Source organism: Heptranchias perlo, chromosome 23 (assembly GCF_035084215.1).
Source record: "Heptranchias perlo isolate sHepPer1 chromosome 23, sHepPer1.hap1, whole genome shotgun sequence".
Taxonomy (NCBI): Eukaryota; Metazoa; Chordata; class Chondrichthyes; order Hexanchiformes; family Hexanchidae; genus Heptranchias; species Heptranchias perlo.
Window position 1 is genome coordinate 12482081 of NC_090347.1, and position 21429 is coordinate 12503509.

Below are 21429 nucleotides of genomic sequence, written 5' to 3' on the forward strand. Positions count from 1 at the left end.
TGGTCAGCTGATCCTGCCTAAGGAAAAGTTTTTTTTTCCACAAAGATTTGCACTTACCCAAAATTCCCCTTTTCAGGAATTCATATTTCCAGTGCCGTATAAGGGACCAAAACTTCTTACAGAGGATTAATGCAACAGAAGAACCTGTGAAAGCTTAGCAAACTTATTGCTTAGTTTTAAAAATAAATTTGTTCTCTTGATATTGATTATATGTTTTATATATATATTTAATAAGTGGTGTTTACTTTTCAGAGTGAGCCTATTAAAATGGGTTATATTTTTACAGCAAAATAAGTGAGGCCTGACAGGTCTGCAACAGATTAGTTAGCATTTTTTTTAAAGATTCCTTTAAGTTATAGTGAAACTAATATTACATTACTATATTGTGTAGCTTACTTTGTCTATAACCAGAGCCACAGTGGAATACCATTTGGTGAATAGGAGTCGCATGAGTCAATCTGGTGAATTTTTTTCATCTATTATTCGACTCTATTTATTGGAACACTAGTTTTAAGTTTTAAATTATATTATAACAACTAAAAAAGTCTCGTCTTCCTCCGACGGTGCACAGGTTGGCGACATATCCATGCCTCTTTCTGAAAACTTGTCTATTTCAGTCAATTGAGCATTTTTGCTGTTGTTTTAGTCACCTAATTTGAAATCTCAAGGTTAAATGCTGTAGTAAAAATACTAAAATGGAATTTAGTGTTTAGCACAGCTGAGAGTTCTATTTTTAAGTAAAATGCAGGAGGACGGAAGTGTACATGCTGCAGTTCAGCTTTCTATTTGCTCACTGTAGTCGTGCTCTGATTATTTCTGGGTGCTTCAGTCAAGAGGTTGAATGTATTGCTGAGAACCTACTTTGTAGACAAAGATTCAGGTCATAAAGAATGACAGTAGATTAGCCACCAAAAGAATATTTGTAGTCTAAGCCTCACAGTCAACCACAAATAACAACCATAGCTTTTGATCATGCATTCTACATCCAAACTTATCAGGAAACATTACCACTAAAAACCTACTCAGCTTGTACACAGACTGAGATTATTATTAATATGGTAGAAGTCTGCACAGTTGTCCAGGGATATGTAATGGAACAACATTTGTATCAGTGGATGCTTGAAACCATTGTATGTGCGCATGATCTGCTGCCACTCAAAGTGTATTATTTTGAACAACAGGCAGGGGTCAAAACAGAAGTCCTTGATTTCTTATCTGTTGAACATGAAGCTCCAGAGTGCAAGACAGGCAATATCGCGAAGGTTGTGGCAAATGCAATGGATAAGTTGGCGCCAAGAAGACAAATCATATGATTAGAAGGCGTAGACCACTTAGCAAAAAACAATCCATTCCACAAATTAGAGAACAAACTGCAAGGGCAAGAGAGACGAGTAGTGTTGGCTTGCTTCACAGATTGTTGATAATGCTGTGCAGGCTGCTGTTGGTTGTCTGCCAATAGATGTGGAAGTGACCCAGCAAAAACGTACAGTTACATTCACATACATACATTTTAAAAAGGTGAAGGACTTCTGCAATTTTCTGAAAGTTGGGAGTATCAACAGCTACTGGGGAACGATAACAATAGCTGGCTGTAATGGACACCTGCTTTGCAATTAATTTACAAAGCCTTGAAATAATTGTGGTCAAAAAGCAAAGTATCCCAAAATCCTTGAGAATTCAATGCAACTATCTTGGATGTGGAAAAACAAAACTCTTATATGATAGAAGTGTCAGGAAAGTTGAAATCACTGAAAGGAGCAAGAATTATGTACAGAATAATATTTGTGACTTTAATTTTTAAATTATAACATCTTCTCAGACGAGTTGCAAATGAAGATGAGATAGTGAGGTAGAGTTTCCACTTGTCTACGCCAGTAATATCAGCGCAGTTCGGGCGGAATTGGCCAAACCAGCGCAAAAGATCGGGGGATTTTAAACGTAAGTTACGCCCAAAACCACTTACATTGGTGTTTTCTGTGATCTTTTACACTGGTTCAAGATTCAATTAGCCTGTATCAGGCCCCGCCCATAAAACTGGCCAAGCCCCCAGTTGAAATTGCAAGATTCCGCTGATTGCACTGGTTTGGGAAGACTCTTCAAATTGCGCTCATTTTCTTGGGTGCACAGGCAATAGTAGGCACCTTTTAAAAGATTTTTCACATCAAAAAATATTTAATTTACTAACAAACTGACTAGTGTACACCAATGAAACTAGTAAATGGTTCAATATAGTTTTTTTTTCAAAGTCATTTTCAGTGATTGTAAATCAGGTTACTCACAGGTAGAGGACTGTTATTAAAAATGCTTACTTTTGCTGGTAAACCCATTTTCAGCTGTATTAATAAAACTGCACCAGGTTACTACTCTTAAACACATCAAGGAATACTTTTTAATGGAAAGAGGGAAAAAAAGAAATGATTACGTTCTATTACGCTGCCCGATTGCACTGGTTCATGGAAGATTTTGTTTGTTATTACGCAAATGAATTTTAGCGGACATTGAACTGTGACCTTACCAGCGCAATTTCAAGCTCATTTTGGGCCCAATTTCCAGATTGCGCCTAAAACAGAAACAGAAAACAAATCAACTCCTTTCTTCATATATCCATTGATTATTTTGATATATGCATGAAGCTTCAGGACATTCTGTATTTTTAATGATTTTTAGATTTTACTAGGAACATAATTTTCGTAAACTGATAATTGTAGATACAGTAAACAGTATCAGTGAAACCCACCAACCTGATCAGCTAAATATCAAAAGAAGACAAAAGGACTAAAGAACATTTTCATTGGTTCAAGGATATTGAAGCTGAATTTAGTTCTGCTGAACAGTTTGGCACCGATGCAAAGCTCCAGGAATCGTGAGAGTGGGTACCAGCAAGAGACGTCAATAGAAATTTTCTTCAGTTCTAGAATATTCTTATTTAACATGCTGAAATATAGAACTTCTTTCAGAAGGTTTGCATTTGCTTTCTCAGTTACAATGCACCACTTCAAAGACGGTTTCAAATGTCAGGTGGTATCTTGACAAAGGGCAAATGCAAGATGTCAACAGATACTCTAAAAGCTATAGCAGTGATGGAGGAAAATATGGAGCACTGTTCTGAATTTGTTGGAAAGCAAGAAAAAGCTGTCAAAACAAGTTGCAGGATTCGAAAAGCACAGGTTTAAGATTCTTAAAGTCTGAGATTTTAATTTATTTTTGGAATAGGACTGTGCATTGATGTTCTGAATGTTACTGTTGAATTGTGTTAAAGTGCTTTCATTTTGTTAGTGGGATTGCACATTCATATTCTTACTGTCAACCATAGAATCCTGTTAATATAGCTTTGCATTTGTACTGGGATTGCGCATTGATATTTCTAGGATCACAGGTGTTGCATCTGTTTTAATAAATTGGATGAATTGTAGAGTGTGTGTTAGGTTTAAGGTCTAACATAAATTCTGATGTATTTTACTTGATACCAGGGTATGGCATAAAGCACCTAGACCTCAGTGCAGTCAAATTGCACTATCACCAGTGAGACCAACCCAAATAAATGGCTTGGTGATAGATTGCTAACCCCCGTCCACCCCAGCTCCAAACTGGAGACTCTATTCCAAATCCTCTGGACGGGGCCATTTGCATGGTCAGGGCAGACTCATCACACCTGCTAGAGCACATCTGCCCTTTTTCTAGACTCTGTATAACCATTGGAATGGAGATGCATCTGGATGAATATTTTAAACTGTAATTTAAAATATATACATATGACATTATTGTATTTTGGATTCTGGTCACACAGGTTCTCTATTGGTAGCTCTCCAATCAGAGATATTTACTAGTTGAATCAAAGATACTTACCATATGGGCTCCTGTTCAGTTTTATGTAACTGGTTTGGTCTGGTTTTACACATTTTAGGACCAATATTGCACTGATATGGACCTTCTTCCACTGAGAGCACAGATCAGGAAGCTGTGGGCACACATCCCAAGCTTTTCTGTACACTCGTAATTGAACAAAAGCCCAGCAGTAGGAATAGTTACCTCAAACTCTGCAGTAACAGTGGTGTCGATTTTAGGATGGCCGAGCGGGTGCATTCGTGGCGGGGGGGCCTCCGAAAATTCGGGATTCCTGGGGCAGGTCCGGAGCCCGGCTCCAACCCGCCCACTTCCGGGTTCCCCAATGATGCGCGCGCAGCCCCCGAATTCGGGACTCCCACCGGCAATTAAAGCCGGGGGGATCCCAATTAAACCAATTATTTTGATACTTCAGGTCGTTAGCAGACCTGATTGGGAGGATATTTTAGGAGGGGTGGGATTTTCATCCAAACTGAGTGTGTTTCCCATACTAGGGGAAACACTCCCAGTTGAAATAGACGTGTTGCAGCCACCAGCCTGTGGGAGCTGCAAAGGCCCATTTGACAGGTGGGGGGGTGGGGGGAGACCCTCACTCATTGCAGGAGGCCACTCTGTCACTTTGGACCAAATTTGGCCTGCACCACCCTCCTCCTAACACAAAAAAATCACCAACTTGCAACCTTAACCCCGGTGTGCAGACACATTTACCTACCTTGCGGACCCCCTCAAACGTACATCTTCCGGATGGGGGCCGCCATAGCTGCAGTCATGACCTCCTCAGAGAACGAACAGCATCACCAGCCTCGCCGGCCACGCCTTCCACCTCTGACATGTGGAGCTCCACAACAGAGTGCTGTGACACATCCACCTGCACAGCAGGAGGGAGGGCAACCGCAGAGAGAGAGAGAAGGCGCTACCCTCGCCACAGGGCCTACAGACCGAGGCTCAGCTTCCTGGACCTCTCTGAGCAGCAGTGCACACTGAGGCTCAGAGTCACTCGACATGTAGTCGTGGACATCTGCAGCCTCCTTGATGCCGAGCTGCTCCCGGCTGGCCTGAGCACCATCTTCTTACCTGTCGCTGTCAAAGTCACCACTGCCTTCAACAACTTCTTCTCCGGATCCTTCCAGTGTGCCACCGGGGACATCGCCGGCATCTCTCAGTCGTCTGCACAAAAGAGCCCTGCGAATACACCTACACCCACTCTGCAGTGACACAATGGGTGGCATCAGGTGTGGGTCTTCATGGTGATCCTCAGGAAAGGGAAATATTGCACAAACCACACAAGATTTGCAAAGACGTGGCAGTAGTGGTGATGACAAATTTTTATGTGCTTTGCAAAACAAACGAAAGTAAATCTAAAACACGACATTTTGTCTTACACCCTTGTGCATCCCCTTTGTGTGCTCAAAACCTTCGCCTTACATTTACGGGAACCCCTACACGGTGCTACCCCTGTGGCTTCAGCAGAGGTAGTAGCAGGTTGCTCTTGTCCATGCCCTGACCGATGAGATGCTTTGCGCGGATGCCCTTTGGGTTTCAGTGCCTGTGAGGGCCCTTCCAAAGACTGCTCCACCTGCACCTGTGCAGGGGCAGACTCGACCACCTGGAGAGGAGGCAGCATTGCGGGTACGGTTTGAGAGGGGGGCAATGGGTGAGGCGTGGGAGCGCTTTGAGTGGCGTCTCCATGTCTATGTCCCCTTTCACCATCATCCCTCTCCTGGCCCAGGCCCACATCACTCCTTCCACCCTGCTGGACGACAGTTTGGAGGACTTGTGTGAAGCCTTGGAAGGCCAGTTGTAATGTATCTGTCAGCCTATTTAAGGCGGCAGAATGTTGCTCACCCTTAATCCGAACGGCCGTTGTCAAGGCCTGAATGGACTCATTGTTGAGCCGTGCTTGAAGCTCGATGGAGACTAGCCTTTCCTCCATCGCAGACATTCCCGCACCTACCTGCGACACTATCTCAGAGATGCCTTCATGTCCCTGTGACAGTATTCCACTCATGCAGGAGTTGGACTCCTCCATCCTCTGCGCGATTGTGGAGAGTGCGCGTGGCAACTGTTCCAGTACCTCAGCAATGTGCTGCTGGCCCTCAATGACTCTCCTTTTCATGGCTGGCACCCAGGGCTCAGCATCTGGGTCCAGCTGAGCAGAGCCTGGAGAAGAGTGCTCCCACCGACGCGGACTCTCCACGGCTGCCCCTGCCACCAGGGTCTGCTCATGCTCACGTGTGCATAGTGACTCACCATGTGCAAGCCCAACTAAGTGAGGACAGGGACCCACCGAGGTGTGTGTATCTGCGCTGTGGATGGCTGGCTCAGATGTGACGATAGACCTTCAGAGGCCGGCAGGTCCCCTGAGGAATCGCCCTCCACAGTCAGGGCAGTCGCAGATGGCCCTGCAAGAGAACAGAAAGCAATATTAAGCACGTGGACAGATGTTGAGGTGCTGCAGATGCCAAGTGATGCTAAGATCATTCGCTATCATGAGTGCTGAGTGTTAGATTTCTGTCACCAGCCGCTTGTGCAATCCCAGTCTCGGCGTCCGCCACAGACAGGCACTCCAGCATGCGGCTTATTTCCAACGCCTGCTGCTCTGCGTCCGTTAAGACCACCTGGTGTGGCGGGCCCCCTCCGGTCCTTGCCCTCTCCTGGGCATTCTGGAATCTCTTCTCCTTTCAAGGCCAAACACAGAGAGGCGTGATTGAGTGATGGTTGCATACTGACCCGCTGCATGCATTGGTGTGGGTGGGGGTGAGCGTAAGGGAGATGCATGGGAGGGTGTATTTGAGACATAGCCATGAGATTGTATGAGGGTTGGGTTACGTGGTAGTGTTCGAATGGGAACTGGGGCGATGAGTACGTGCAGGCAAGGTGAGGATGATGGTTGAGTGGATGTGAGGAGTGATGCGAGAGCGTTGTGGTGGCAGTGCAGAAGGAGTTGTGTGGTGGTGGAGGTGATATGGAAAATGGAGTGTGGGAGAATGCGTAAGTATACTCACTTTGGCTGACCTGGTTAAGTCATTAAAGCGCTTCCTGCACTGGACCCAGGTTCAGCACACATTGCTGCTGCTGCTGACCTCCTCTGCCACCTCGAGCCAGGCCTTCTTGGTGGCAGAGGGATTCCACCTCCTCCCATCAGATGGGAAAAAAAATTCCCTCCTCCTCCTCACCCCATCGAGCAGCACCTGGAGTGAGGTGTCAGAGATCCTTGGAGCAGCCTTGCCTCTGGCCTGCTCCAAGCTCCAAAAATGGTTCTTTGCTGCAGGAGGAGCATTGTAGGACTGCCCCTTTAAATAGGGCTCCTCCTGCTGACAGCCTGTGATGCGGGTGCGCAGTCCGCCCGCTGCGCAGGTCTGGAACGGGAAACCCGGAAGCACGTGTAAGTATCTTCAATTAGGCTGCAATCGCGTGCGGAGCACCCCGATTTCACTGGGCGCGTTACCCACGCGCCCAGTCGACCCCCCCGCTGCCATCCCGCCACCCTCCTAATATCGGGCCCAGCGTTTCTGATGTTAGAGGAGGGTAAGTCTGCAGGGAGACCTGTCCTGCATGGCACCATTCGGGCAATTTTGATAGTCGTAGAGAGATCTAGGGGGTGACGTTGGATAACCCCTGAAACTGGGCGCAAGGGTCGCGCTGCGCAATTAACCCGCGCCCGGTCATTGAGATGCAGGCAGCACATGAGATTCGTGCTGCCTGGTGATCTCCTTGATTTCTGCGTGCAGCCAGCGCTACCTGCGCTGCTGAGTGGTTGGACGCACCAGCAGGGGGCCCGATATGGGGCGTGGCCAGCACTAAAAAGCAGCCTGCACCTCGTAAAGGGGAGTATGACTGAAGGAAGTGCATTGACAATTACATCTGTGCTGGAAGATACGCAGTAATGGCTGGGCCTACGAGAGAGTGTGCACCAAGGTTCTCCGAGGCCTTGGTGCATGAGGTGGACGCACGGAGGGCCATCCTGTATCCATAGGGTGGCAGGAGGCCCTCCAGACACATCCTGTGGAGGCAGTGGCACTAGAAGTAAATGCCAGGAGCATTGCACACATGGATGCAGTGCAGGAAAAAGTTCAATGATCTGTTCGCCAGCAAATCACCAGGGCAGCTGAGGTACCGCCCCGGGAGAGTGGCAGTGGTGGCATGTCAAACGAACCTGCTGTCCTCTCTCAGGATGACAGCATTCCTGCTCCCACCTCTGCCACTCCCCTTGTTGTTGCCTGTCAGCCAGCCAAGCCAGACTGCTGCAGCCCAGGCCGAGATGGTGCAGTCTGAAGCCAGGCCCTCCCAGCCCAGAGCTGCTTGCGGTCGTCCTCCAAGGCCATCTGCACGCTCCTCAGTTGAAGGTCAGCAGCCTCCCACCACACACGCACCAGCCACTGGGGATGCACCCCGTAGGAGCACTAGGAAAGGAAACAGGCACACGGACGACAGGCACTAAGGGAATGCACAAGGGTGAATAGTCTCATGTAGTATACATGATTTCATGTGATAACTTATAAATTTGTATTTGAACTCGCAGTTGGTGGTAGTTTTTATTTATGCGATGAGCTCCGGGAGGAAGCAATGTGTAATCATAAGGAGGACGATTTGATGGTCATGTGGGAGAGGAAAGGTGGGGAGTGTAGGACTGTTGGTGACTTGGGAGGTGTCGTTAAGGTTACTGATATCGCTCATAAGGTGAGCCCGCAGAGCCCTAGCAGACAGGGTCTGTGCACTTTGTTGCCTCGTTGCCTCTTCCTCCACTTCTTCCTCTGTCTCCTCCTCTTCCTCTGCCTCTGGCTTTGGTTCAGAGTCTCGCCAGGTAGGCAGTGGCAAGGGTTGTCCTCTCATAAAGGGCGAGGTTGTGCAGCATGCAGCATACAACAACGAATCTTGACACCAGCTCAGCTGAGTACTGCAGGGCTCCTCTAGAATGGTCCAGGCAGCGTAGGTCTTGCTTTAGGACGTCTGTGGTGTGCTCAATAATGTTCTGTGTGGCCGCATGGCTCTCATTGTAGGCCTGCTCTGCGTGTGTGCCAGACTGGAGTTATGAACCACCTCATGAGGATAGCCTTTGTCGCCCAGTAGGCAGCCTTTGACTTGCCATGCCGGTTGAAAGATAGGTGGGACATTGGACTGTCGCATAACGAAGGTGTCATTACTGCTGCCAGGGTAGCGGGCATTGACCTGCATGATGCGCTGCACGTGGTCACACATAAGCTGCACATTGATGGAGTGGAACCCATTTCTGTTCATGAAGATGGCAGAGTTGAGATGTGGAGCACACATGGCAATATGTGTGCAGTCAATGGCACTCTGCACCATGGGGAAGCCTGCAATGCGAGCAAACTCTCGTGCTCGCTTATGCTGCTTCTCTCTGTCAAGAGGGAACGTGATGAATCTGTTGCACAGCTTATACAGAGCCTCAGTGACTTCCCTTTTGCAGCAGTGCTCTGCAAACTGAGAGATGTTGCATGTATCGTCAGCAGCAGCCTGAAAGGATCCAGAGCCGTAAAAGTTCAGCGTCACGGTTACCTTCACAGCCACAGGCAATGTGGTCCTTGCCCTGCTCGGAGGCTGAAGTTGTTGCTGCAGCAGTTGACAAATCTCCGCCACGACCTCTTTCATTAACTGCAGCCGATGGATACACTGATCTTCGCTCAGTTTGAGGTAAGAGAATTGGTTACTGAAGGTCCTCATTGGATATGGCCTCCTGCTCAGTGCGCTGCACTTCCTCCTCCTCCTCCTCTCGCTGCTTGACCTGCTCTGCGTGGCCTCTCTGCATTCTCCCAGTTGTATTCAAAGCCCAGTGGGAGCCCTAGCAGGCCACCTATGGTTGGCAGCAACCTTGTTCAGCACACTGTTTTAAATGCCACTAACAGTAATGTACGACCGGCCAGCCCATTCTATATAATATTGCAACTTTCTCCAAATGTAGGAGACCTCCAAAAACAGGTACGAATGCATCAGCAGCCAGAAGCAATAATCCAGCAACCAACCTGTAACTCCTGCATGATCCCGTTAAATAGTACTGGTGGAGGATCCTCCATGTTGTTTAAGATCTGTTCAGCAGTTAAGAGTGCTTTGGCTGGAGCGTTGATTTCCAAAATTGTATCTGTCCCTTTAAATTAGCATTGCACACTGATCTACTGCATATTCTCCCTACTTTACATGGTGCTGGTGTTTGTTATCTGCGCACGTGCGAATGCCTTTATCACGTCACGCTAGAAGTGTGTGTGCATTCCAGGTGCCTTTTTGGGTCCTTAGGAGTCCACGCGACGCCTACACAATGGACGCTACGTGGCCCAATTTAGCTCCCCCATAAGTCCAGGCTGCCTTGTTTTTCCAGTTAAAACAGTGTAGAGGCAGGATACCCACATTATTCAATTAATTCAACTCTTTATCTTAGACAACAAAGGCACCATAAACCAGCTGTACGTGTATGAACACTGAACTCCCCATTTTGGGATTACTAAGCCAAATTGTTTAGTTGAATCCTTTTTTGTCAGGGTCAGTTTACAGAATTCCTCAGAGTTTAAGCATAGAATCATAGTGGAATGCACTTGAGAATTTTACTACAAAGTCTAACAGATTTTATATCCTGTTTAACTAACATTTATTTTTCATCATTAGATCCAATTACAATTCCTGCACAAATATTCTAGGAAACCTATAAAATCTGATTGAGATTGTCAGAAAGTAACTTAGACTTGTAAAAGAAAAGCATTTCACCAACATATAGTAATAAATCTTTATTTGATATAATACTGTATTTTTCCATGAATTCAGAGTCCACATGGAATTTACTACATGAATTATACAGAGTAACAAACACATGCGCCAAATGTTTCTCATCATACTTTTATATGCTTACAGATCAAACAAATTGCAAGTCTCTGACTTTTTTCTTCTAACAATCATTGCAAAACATCAAAGCCTTAAATTATGGCAGCATTTTCTGAACACTTATTACTTAAAAAGCATAGCTTTAAAAGAATTATAAGTTAAACATACTATTAATAAACCTTTAAAAAAAGAATTACAGAAGAAATAGATCAAATCTTAGCGTCTGGGCATTAAGTACAAAGATACTTCAAGAATGTAGAAAAATAACTTTTGGTATGTGACATTCTATCCATAGTGTTAATAAAGCTCATTTCTTTATACTGGTAATCCTAAAAGAATGTTAATTATGAAAGAAGTTTTCGCGAGGTATTTACAAGGCAGCTATACTAGTGGTGAACTGTGAATATTTCACCAATGTTTTTAAATCAGACCCAATTTTTTTTTATTATAAAGCTCTGAACTATCGGCCTCCAAATAATGTATCTCAAACTGACAACTGTGATAAATCCAACACAGTGAGCGAGATAACCAAATAATGCTGAGGACTGATTAAATTCTACAGTTAAAAAGGAAATATTTAATTTGCAAAACAAAGGCATTTCTTTCAATTTCCAATCTTTTAAATAATGCTATCTCACTTTTATAAAAACAGAACATGCTGGAAACACTCAGCAGGCCAGGCAGCATCTGTGGAGATAAGGTCGGGTTCACAATGAAAGGTCATCAACCTGAAACGTGACCCCTACCTTCCTCTCCCCACAGATGCTGTCTGACCTGCTAAGTGTTTCCAGCATTTTCTATTTTTTATTTCAGATTTCCAGCATCTGCAGTATTTTGCTTTTTGCTATCTAACTTTTTATTTATTTATACAGCGAAAGCTTATCACTCTCCATAATCTTGATGTTACCTTGCCTCGGACATTAAAAAAATACATAAAAGGAGGTTCTATGAATAACTTCAAATTTTTCTGGTTATGATAGTCAAAAATTCAAACTAATAAAAAAATCTATTTACTGTTGATTCTTTGTAATTCCAACAAATACATTAGTGGTCTATCTCTATCATTTGCTGAAATGCCATTAACACTGCAATCACTTTTGTAGAGCATGTATAAAATAATGACTTGGATTTTGTAGGCAAAGTCAAAGAATATAGTTAGGTAACTATTAAAAAACAATGATTATCATTCAAAAATGAACCTACTGCACCAAGCAACTCATCGCAATATGATGTATCATATAGAAGGGGAGGAGGTCAAATACTCGGAACAGGAGTAGGCCATTCAGCCCCTCGAGCCTGTTCTGCCATTCAATATCATGGCTGATCTGTACCTCAACCCGATTTATCCGCCTTTGTTCCAGATCCCTTGATACCCTTATGGCAAAAAATAAATCTATCGACCTCAGTCTTGAAAGCTTCAATTGACCCAACATCTGCAGCCTTTTGGGGGAAAAGATTCCAGATTTCTACTACTGTCTGTGTGAAGAAATGCTTCCTGATTTCACTCCCGAGTGGTCTGGATCTAATTTTAAGATTATGCCCCATTGTCCTGGATTCCCCGGCCAGAGGAAATAGTTTCTCCATCTACCCTATCGAATCCTTTTAAAATGACTAGTTGAGAAATTTCTGAAATTTAAAGATATGTATGCTTTCTTTGCAGATTACATATTTGATCTATGAATTATAAATATTCAAACTGTAAAATATTGACAAATTAAGAACTGGCTGTTTGTTAAGAATTCCAAGGGCAGAATTTTGTTCCATTAACTATTAATATCAATAATATTCCAGACAAGTGTTTGAAAGGCAAAGCAAATTTGCAGAATGGTCATTTTGACAAATAAGTCTGGGGCTGGGGAAATTCATATTCATGCAATAATACAAAGGACTGAAGAGAGAAACTGGGAATGCAGTGGCTTCGACAGTAGCTTTTTACCTCTGGGATCTAAGATCAGGTCCAGCCTGGATTGATGGGAGGAAAGTCTCCTCTCTCTTGGCTGTAAGGATCCTAATTTGTGCAATTACAATGCAGTTCTTAGTAGACATGGGCCTACAGAACAAAACTGTTCTAAATACAGCACTAATTGAAAATCTTGTTAAGAGCGAGGGAATTTTTTTTTTTTTTAAAGTCACACCAGTGCAGTAAGGATTCTCCTGAGGCTGTGGGCTGAGGAATGGTGCTGGGACTAAGTGGAGGAAGCTTTACTCTGTATCTGGCGGTGCTTTACCTAAACTGGGAGTGCTGGAAACAGATGCTAGAAATGGTAAGCGTTCCATTCCCAGTGCAAACATCTCTTGAGGAACATAAAAATTTAAGAATAAAAAAAAGTTAAATCACAATACATATTACAGTTATAAACTTAATGATAATCAATATCATGGCTTGTATCGGGTTATTATTTTACGATTGTATATTATTGTGACAACCATAATTGAAGTAAGAAGAGTTATTAAATTGCAAAAGGAATAAATATTCAAACTTTCAGCATTGATTATCTTTTTCAGCTTGCAACATATATTTCTATCATGCAAAGTCTAAAACTGCAGTATGTTAAGTTATCATGACAGACTTACTAAATTAGATCAAGAATAAAGTCCAGAATCTACAAAATCAACAGCAGGTCCTAAATAAAATGGGAAAAGTGTCATTTTTGGACACTAATGCAAATGCACTACTCTAGGCCTTCAAGGGGTTAAAAATACTTACAAAATTGAGGAGTCAATCCTCACTTAACACATTCAGACTTATACCAAATACTTTCAATGCGGCAGCTTTCTAAAACAAACAAAAGTGCATTTCTATTTCTAGCCAGAAAAATGCAAACTGTACAGCTGATGCCAAAATGCGAAATATAAGTATATGCCATGTTACATACAGGTATCACCACACAGTAAGCAAACAGACCTACTATATTGGACAGAAGAAATTTGGGTTACATTTTTCAGATTATAGACAACACTGTTTTTGCGTAAATTTTCTGTTGAATGGCGAGTTAGATGTAATAAATTTATGGATCTTCTACATCCAGAAACTCTTTCTTGGGTTGAGCTACGCCACGGTACCATGCACAGGAGTCATCACTCCTCTTAACGCAAGCATAGTGCTTGGCCTGACGTCCGTAAATGCTTTTCTCAGTCACCCAGTCTGTCCACAGGCACTCGCTTCGAGAGGTGATGTAGCAAGGAATGGATGGACATCTGACGATCTAATGAGGAAAAGAGCAAACCGATTACTGCGGAAGTTGAACAATTTCCTTGGTAAAAGATTCGTAAGTTGCCAACAATAACCCATTCACCCATTTGTTTTACTGATGCACATTTGGAATTGTTATATTGCTAGCCAATGGCAATATTGAATTTCTCTTGCACCGTTCACCTACTTTTCTCTTGTCCCTGTTGCCTTGACATTCCACACATTAGGCATCTCATGTGCACAGCCGAATTAAGAACTCTTGGAACCCTGGGCACCAAGAATATTCAGGGCCCCTCAGCACCCCATGCTCAACTCTCCTATTGGGCATAGTTCGCTGCCCCTGGCAGGGTCCCAATATTTGGCCGGGGGCCTCTGGGCACAGGCTCCATAGGCCCATGCGTTAATGTGCCCCTGCTCATGTGTTGAATTTATGGCAGTTTTACGGTGTATAGTATACTGCATGGATAACTTTTTTTGGTGCCGGTACTGAGGCTGCAGGACTGGTGAACTTCAAGCTCAAAGGTTGCACAAGTTGGACATCGGCAACCCCACAGGAGCTTCCAGGATCCGCCTTCATTTAATATTCAGGAAGATCTCTTGCCATAGATTGTGCCTCGTACCAGGAGCTCATGAGAAGGAGATTATGGCTAAATATGAAGAAAGAACTTGCATTTATATACCATCTTTCATGTCCTCAGGATATCCCAAAGTACTTCACAGCCAATTAAATACTTTCGAGGTATAGCCAATGTTACGTAGCCAAACACAACAGGCAATATGGGCACAATAATGAGATCAATGACCACATAATCTGTTTTTGATGGTGTTGGTTGTGGGATAAATGTCGGGCTGGAACACCAGGGGAACTCCCCTGCTCTATGAATAGATAAGCCTCAATTTAAAATCTCATCAGGACCGTTGACAGTACAACACTGCCCTAAGTAGTGTACCCAAGTGTCAGCCTAGATTAGGTACTCAATATCTGGTGTGGGGTGTGAGCCCATAACATTCTGAATCAGGCAAGAGTGCCACGTGCCACCACTGTGCCAAGGCTGGCATCTATTAGAATGTCAACAACCCTTAAAAGGCTATAGCTGAAATTTAAAGAAATGTGGGCACTTAATGGCATATGGTGACTAAAAGTGTTAAGAACCTTTCCAAAGACTGTAAGGGGCTGAAAACTGTTGGCCAGTCGTTCCAAAGACTGTATAGGGGTCATTAAAAAGTAGCTGGCAAAAACAGTGAATAACAAAATAAATGAGAAGGAAATTAAGTCTTTGGGTAAGTTTACAACTGAAACCTTTGGCACACTTGTCATCTTAACTGGGATTCACACAATAAGTCATTCTAACACAGCTTAGGTGCAGAGTGCATGGTCAGTTACTGACCTATTTACTTAGATATTGGGCAAATAAAGACACACTCTGGGCCCATAGGGAACATGGGCTTTCTTATGGGAATGGTCTGAGACATTGAACCCAAATACCTAGTGTAAAAACCCAAACATAATACCTGTGGCAATTTGTTGGGAAAGAATATCACTCCACAGACCATTGGCTTTTCAAATGTTTTACAGTAAGTTGAAGAGTAGGAAACAATTTTAATATATGTACAAGGAACCAGGAAAACTTAGAAAGAGGATTAGAATTAGGCCAATTGGCGGCAGAGGAAAAAGACAATGGACATAACCACCAAGTAGAAGAGCTATAACTGGAAAGATCACCACGAGAAGGAGAAAGAATATTACAATCTGAAGGTGGAGGAACTGGAGAAAATGGAAAGGCCCATGAGGCAGAGGAAAAATAGAAGGAGTACCAATGTGCACTTGAACAGACAAAAAAAATGGTTGCCCAAAAGACTGAATGCTGTGTTAATTAAGTGGGCATCTGGCAAAAAGAATCACCACTTGATTTATCATGCTGACAGGATCAGGATCAATCTCATGAGTCAATAAATAAGCCATCACAAGTCACTCTCCCATGGTGTTGCACATGAGACTTCAAGACTAAGTGTAGTATTGAGGTCAAGCAGGGTTATAGGGGTGGGGAGGGGCAACAAGAAAGGAGGAGAAGAGAAAAGGAAGAGAGGATGGCAGGAGGGAAAGAGAGAATAGAGCTGAGGATGAAGAAAGGAAAGAGGAATCGATAGGAGAGGAGGGTAGGGGTTAGAACGGTGGAGGATAAGAGCAGGGGGCTGAGGAGGGAAGCAGGAGAGAGAGAGAGAGAGAGAGAGAGAGAAGAGGGAACAATCAATGGGAAGGAGGAGTCCAGATTGTCATCTGAATATGGGCAGCGGAGTGCTAAAACTTTCTCCGCGAGTGTGGACGAGACTTCTGGTGAGCTGTACGTTCCCCTCCAAGTCACACACCATCCCGACTTGGAAATATATCGCCGTTCCTTCATCGTCGTTGGGTCAAAATCCTGGAACTCCCTTCCTAACAGCACTGTGGGAGAACCTTCACCACACGGACTGCAGTGGTTCAAGGCGGCTCACCACCACCTTCTCAAGGGCAGTTAGGGATCTGCAATAAATGCTGGCCTTGCCAGTGACGCCCACACACCATGAACGAATAAAAAAAAACATTCCCTTCCCAAAGACTCCAAAAATCCTCTCCTTCCATTCAGACTCTGAAAATCCTCTTTGTGGAAGTGGGTGAAGCTAAAACATTTACCTCACTCCCCTCGCAAGCACTGGCATTCCTTTCAGCTGGGGAACATAGGAAACATAGGAATAGGGAACATAGGAACATGAGTAGGCCATTCAGCCCCTCGTGCCTGCTCTGCCATTTGATAAGATCATGGCTGATCTGTGATCTAGCTCCATATACCTGCCTTTGGCCCATATCCCTTAATACCTTTGGTTGCCAAAAAGCTATCTATCTCACATTTAAATTTAGCAATTGAGCTAGTATCAATTGCCATTTGCGGAAGAGAGTTCCAAACTTCTACCACCCTTTGTGTGTAGAAATGTTTTCTAATCTCGCTCCTGAAAGGTCTGGCTCTAATTTTTAGACTGTGCCCCCTACTCCTAGAATCCCCAACCAGCGGAAAGAGTTTCTCTCTATCCACCCTATCCGTTCCCCTTAATATCTTGTAAACTTTGATCACATCACCCCTTAACCTTCGAAACTCCAGAGAATACAACCCCAATTTGTGTAATCTTTCCTTGTAACTTAACCCTTGAAGTCCGGGTATCATTCTAATAAACCTACGCTGCACTCCCTCCAAGGCCAATATGTCCTTCCAAAGGTGCGGTGCCCAGAACTGCTCACAGTACTCCAGGTGTGGTCTAACCAGGGTTTTGTATAGCTAAAGGGTGGGGGAGGAGGGGGTTGCCCTGAAAATTTTGCACCCTCCACCACCTCCAGATGTTTGGAGTTATCTCAATTGGGGGGTTGGCAGGATTGGTTCAGGTACTTTCACCACCAGGCCCCACAGGGGCAAGGAGACATATTACCTTTCAGGGCATAGTTTTGAAAGGGGTGGATAAGCAAGTAAGATTGCCGAAACTACCAGAGTTCAGGATTGTGAAGTTTGCTGCTTATGGCATCCATTAACCAGTATTCTGCAATCAGTGGTACATTTGCCAATATTGTCCCATTTCTCTCTATACTTCAGGTGAGGGGTGGTGGAAAACTTTCTTGGAATAAGCGTGCTTCAAAGATGACAGAGAATGGCTAAAAAGAGCCACACCATGACTTTACTTCAATGTTCACTCTTTGTTACAAGACCATCGTGCTCTGTCTGTAGTGACCCACATTTTGTGAACTCTACATGGACACGACCATTAGTGGCTATCTGGGAATGTGAATGACGATATCAAGTCCTAGTTTTCCAGCTAACGTGACAGTAACTGATCGATAATGGAAAAGGGCCATTTACAGCACCACCTATAGGTGTAACTGCCACTACAGATAGATGTTGACACTTTTACAATGGATTCCACAATAGAAAGATTGTAAACAATTTTACAACACCAAGTTATAGTCCAGCAATTTTATTTTAAATTCACAAGCTTTCAGAGACTTCGAAGTCTCCGAAAGCTTGTGAATTTAAAATAAAATTGCTGGACTATAACTTGGTGTTGTAAAATTGTTTACAATTGTCAACCCCAGTCCATCACCGGCATCTCCACATCATGACAATAGAAAGAGGCAGACATAGAATTTTGAGATATGTTGTTAAATGAGGTGTTGTGACCCACTCAGCATTTTATATTATATATTTATACACACACTCAACTCAATGTACTTGGGATTTTTTTTAAAGCCATCAGAAACTGTAGTCAAAACTGTCCTGGGACACACTGATCAAAACTGTGAGAATCAACAGTAATTAATATAAAGTTACACACACAGCCTAAAACCCCCTAACACAATTGTGAACTTTGGCCTCCAAAATCTAGCCTAGACTCAGTAAAATAAATCAAATCAACTAAAAAAAAATACAGGCAATGTTCAAATGAGCCATTCTGTTCAGACCTAAACAGAGGATTGTTTGGAAAGCAGTTGCCGTTTACTCCAAGAATGTATCATGAATTTTCCAGACAATTTTCTCCCCCTTATTCCTACTCTCCTGAAGGTGGTGACTCCTCCTGGAATATGCCGATGGTTACCCTTGGGTATCTCGCCCAACTGGCCATTCTTCAGTCTAGCAAATGTGATGGCATCCATACGTGCAATTCCCTCAGGGGTTACTGAAAAATAATCAACAGTGGGAGTCCTGGATATTTTCCCCTTCCCTAAGCCAGGCACTCCGAAGGCGAATTGTAGCATTGCTACAGGACCCAGTGCTGGGATCAACTAATTGAGTGCAGGCCTTGGATTGAAGTTATAACCCACCAGATCTAATTTATGCTATTTTTGAAACAAAAACATTTCACTAAAAAGAGAACAGTTATACAGAAAATATGTTTTGTGGTTGCCAAAGTTTTTGTTTAAAAAAAAATAGCATATAGATCAGGAAGGTCCCAGCTTTGATCCATGGTCTGTGTTCAATTAGCTGATCTCAGCAATGGAACCAATGGCAGTACTACAATCTACACCACATTGTTCAGTTTACCCATGGCTACAGAACTCTTTGCTCATACTTTCTTTCTAACCATTCTCATTTTATTAAATAGTCTTTACTTTCAAACATAGCATATAATTAACTTGCATTTTGCAGAATTTAGATTTTGAGTTTTTAATAAAACTTGTACCTGGAGGGCTCACTGTTCTGGTGAACCATTCTGGCTATCAGAACGATAGCCACTTACATATCTTCTACTTCACAGCAGGGCAATTGAAGACATAATGAGGCAATTCAGACACCAATCTAACTGAAGATGCACCAAGTTTATTAGGCTTGTGCATTCATAACTCAATTGTCACCCAAATAATGTTCTCATCACATACCATTTTCTTGGGTTACTACATCGTTTGTTGTCTCTTACCTTACAGCTACACCCCATTTGATATCTCTGGTTCAAGCTTTTCTTCTGTGTAGCAGTTAGCATGTCCCATTGCACAATAAAATCACAGAGTGTGATTAACATCTTTCCATCTACGCCCAGATTTCCTGAGGATATATAAAAATGAACTCAAATTATTTTCAAGATCGGTGAATGTTTTGCCTATCTTTCCTTGACTATACATGATTTGTACATCTAATAAACATTTAATAAAGACAGACTGAAGGAGTTCAATATGTCAAGCTGATGAAAATGTCTTGTTTTTTGTACATTTATAAGTCAGAGGCCTTGATTGTTGGTCTTCTTTAAATATTGGAGGTTGTGGTCTCCTTCATTAGATTCCTATATTTCTCTGCTAATTTTCTTTCTGCTCAACAAGGTCAGGGATCTCAGCACTGGGGGATGAAACACTTCTCCACTTTTTGCACCCCGTGGCTGCATCAAGCTTTCTCAGGTACCATAGTGATCAATTCTAGATTAAACTTCTCTACTCTGCTCCATCAATATGTCTCAAAACCAACCTCAGAACTGTAGCCCCTCCTGTACACTTACAGCTGCTCTGAATGTGAATGTTAATTTATAGACCTGAGCTCAACCTTAACTGAACTGGGTCTGGCCTAAATCATTTCATTTCATTCTTTCCAGCTGCGAGAAAGAGGACACTTTCATCTCATCAATCTGGGATGGATTAAAGTTAAAGTTTCAGAGGTGAATGTTCAACCATGCAGTCCGCCTAGCAAAAGATTTTTTAAAATATCACCCCGCATAATAGTTAGGCAGAGATTTGGAACTATGGAGTCAATTTTGATCTCCCAATGGGTCCTGTCCTTCTGCTTCCAGATGTCCACGGTGAAAGTGATGTATGTGTTTGCTCCAGCAAACAAGGAATCAGTCACCTGTTTAATACAAGTATGGACTGCAGACTGACCGATGATGATACCCACTGTGGAAGGAGATGAAGACAAAGAAGTTCAGGGCTTCAGTGACCTTGAGTGCAACAGGCAATGATATGTTAAGCCATTGCAGTTGGCTGTCTGTCTTCTTGCAAAATGTGACAACTCTTGCCACTGCTTCCTTGGAGAATCAAAGCCTCCTTCAGCAATGTTCAAGGAACTGCAAGTAAGTTGTTCTGGGCCTATAAACTCAGTGGGTAGGATAATGATTCTTCTGAACACATTTCTTTCTAATTGCTTTCCTCCAGCTGCAGCTTAGTTTGCTCCCCTCTTCCTTCTTCTCTTCCCAGGGTTGTGTTCCCAGAAGGACCCCCCCCACCCCACCCATCAAGAAAAAATTGTAATGCCAGAAGCACTTTGACAGTTTGGAACCTCATTACGTCCTTAGTGCAAACATGGACATGCACTGAATTCTAAAGGAGAGGAGAGAGTGACTGCCCTTAGCATCAAGGCAGCATTCGGCTCAGTGTGGCATCAAGGAGCACCAGTAAAACTGAAGTCAATGGGGGAATAATCTCCAGTGGCTGGAGTCATACCTAGCACAAAGGACGATGGCTGTGGTCATTGAAGGCCAATCATCTCAGCCCCAGAACATCGCTGCAGGAGTTCCTTAGGGCAGCATCCTAGGCCCAACTATCATTAGCTGCTTCAGTGACCTTCCCTCCATCCTCAGGTCAGAAGTGGCGGTGTTCACTGGTGATTACAGTGTTCAGCTCCATTTGCAGTTCCTCGGTTAATGAAGCAGTCCTTGCCTGCCTGCAGCAAGACCTGGACAACATCCAGGCTTGGGCTGATAAGTGGCAAGAAACATTCACGCCACACAAGCGTCAGTAAATGATCATCTCCAATAAAAGAGTGCATAACCACCTCCCCTTGACATTCAATGGCATTACCATCGCTGAGTCCCCTACCAATTACATCAAGGGTCACCATTGATTAGAAACTGAACTGGTCCATCCACATAAATGCCGTGGCTACTAGAGCAAGTCAGAGATTATGTATCCTGCGGCAAGTGGCTCACTTCCTGACTCCCCAAAGTCTCTCTATCACCTACAAGGCACAAGTCAGAAGTGTGACTCTTCACTGGATGGGTGCAGCTCCAACAACACTCAAGAAGCTCAACACCATCAAGGACAAAGTAGTCCACTTGATCGGCAGACC

The 21429-nt window shown here is 43.7% G+C and overlaps 1 protein-coding gene across 1 annotated transcript in view; it reads right to left on the reverse strand.

The window, feature by feature from the left end:
* Nucleotides 1–10562: 10562 nt before the first annotated feature.
* The window catches only part of timp2a (TIMP metallopeptidase inhibitor 2a), a 51374-nt gene continuing 40507 nt past the window's right edge, over nucleotides 10563–21429 (reverse strand). Inside the window, exons 4-5 of the mRNA XM_068004026.1 lie at nucleotides 19298–19422; nucleotides 10563–13877 (exon numbers count right to left, since the gene is read on the reverse strand). Of these exons, the coding sequence (XP_067860127.1) occupies nucleotides 13680–13877; nucleotides 19298–19422 (323 nt within the window). The 3' untranslated portion in view covers nucleotides 10563–13679. The remainder of the gene's footprint in view (nucleotides 13878–19297; nucleotides 19423–21429) is intronic.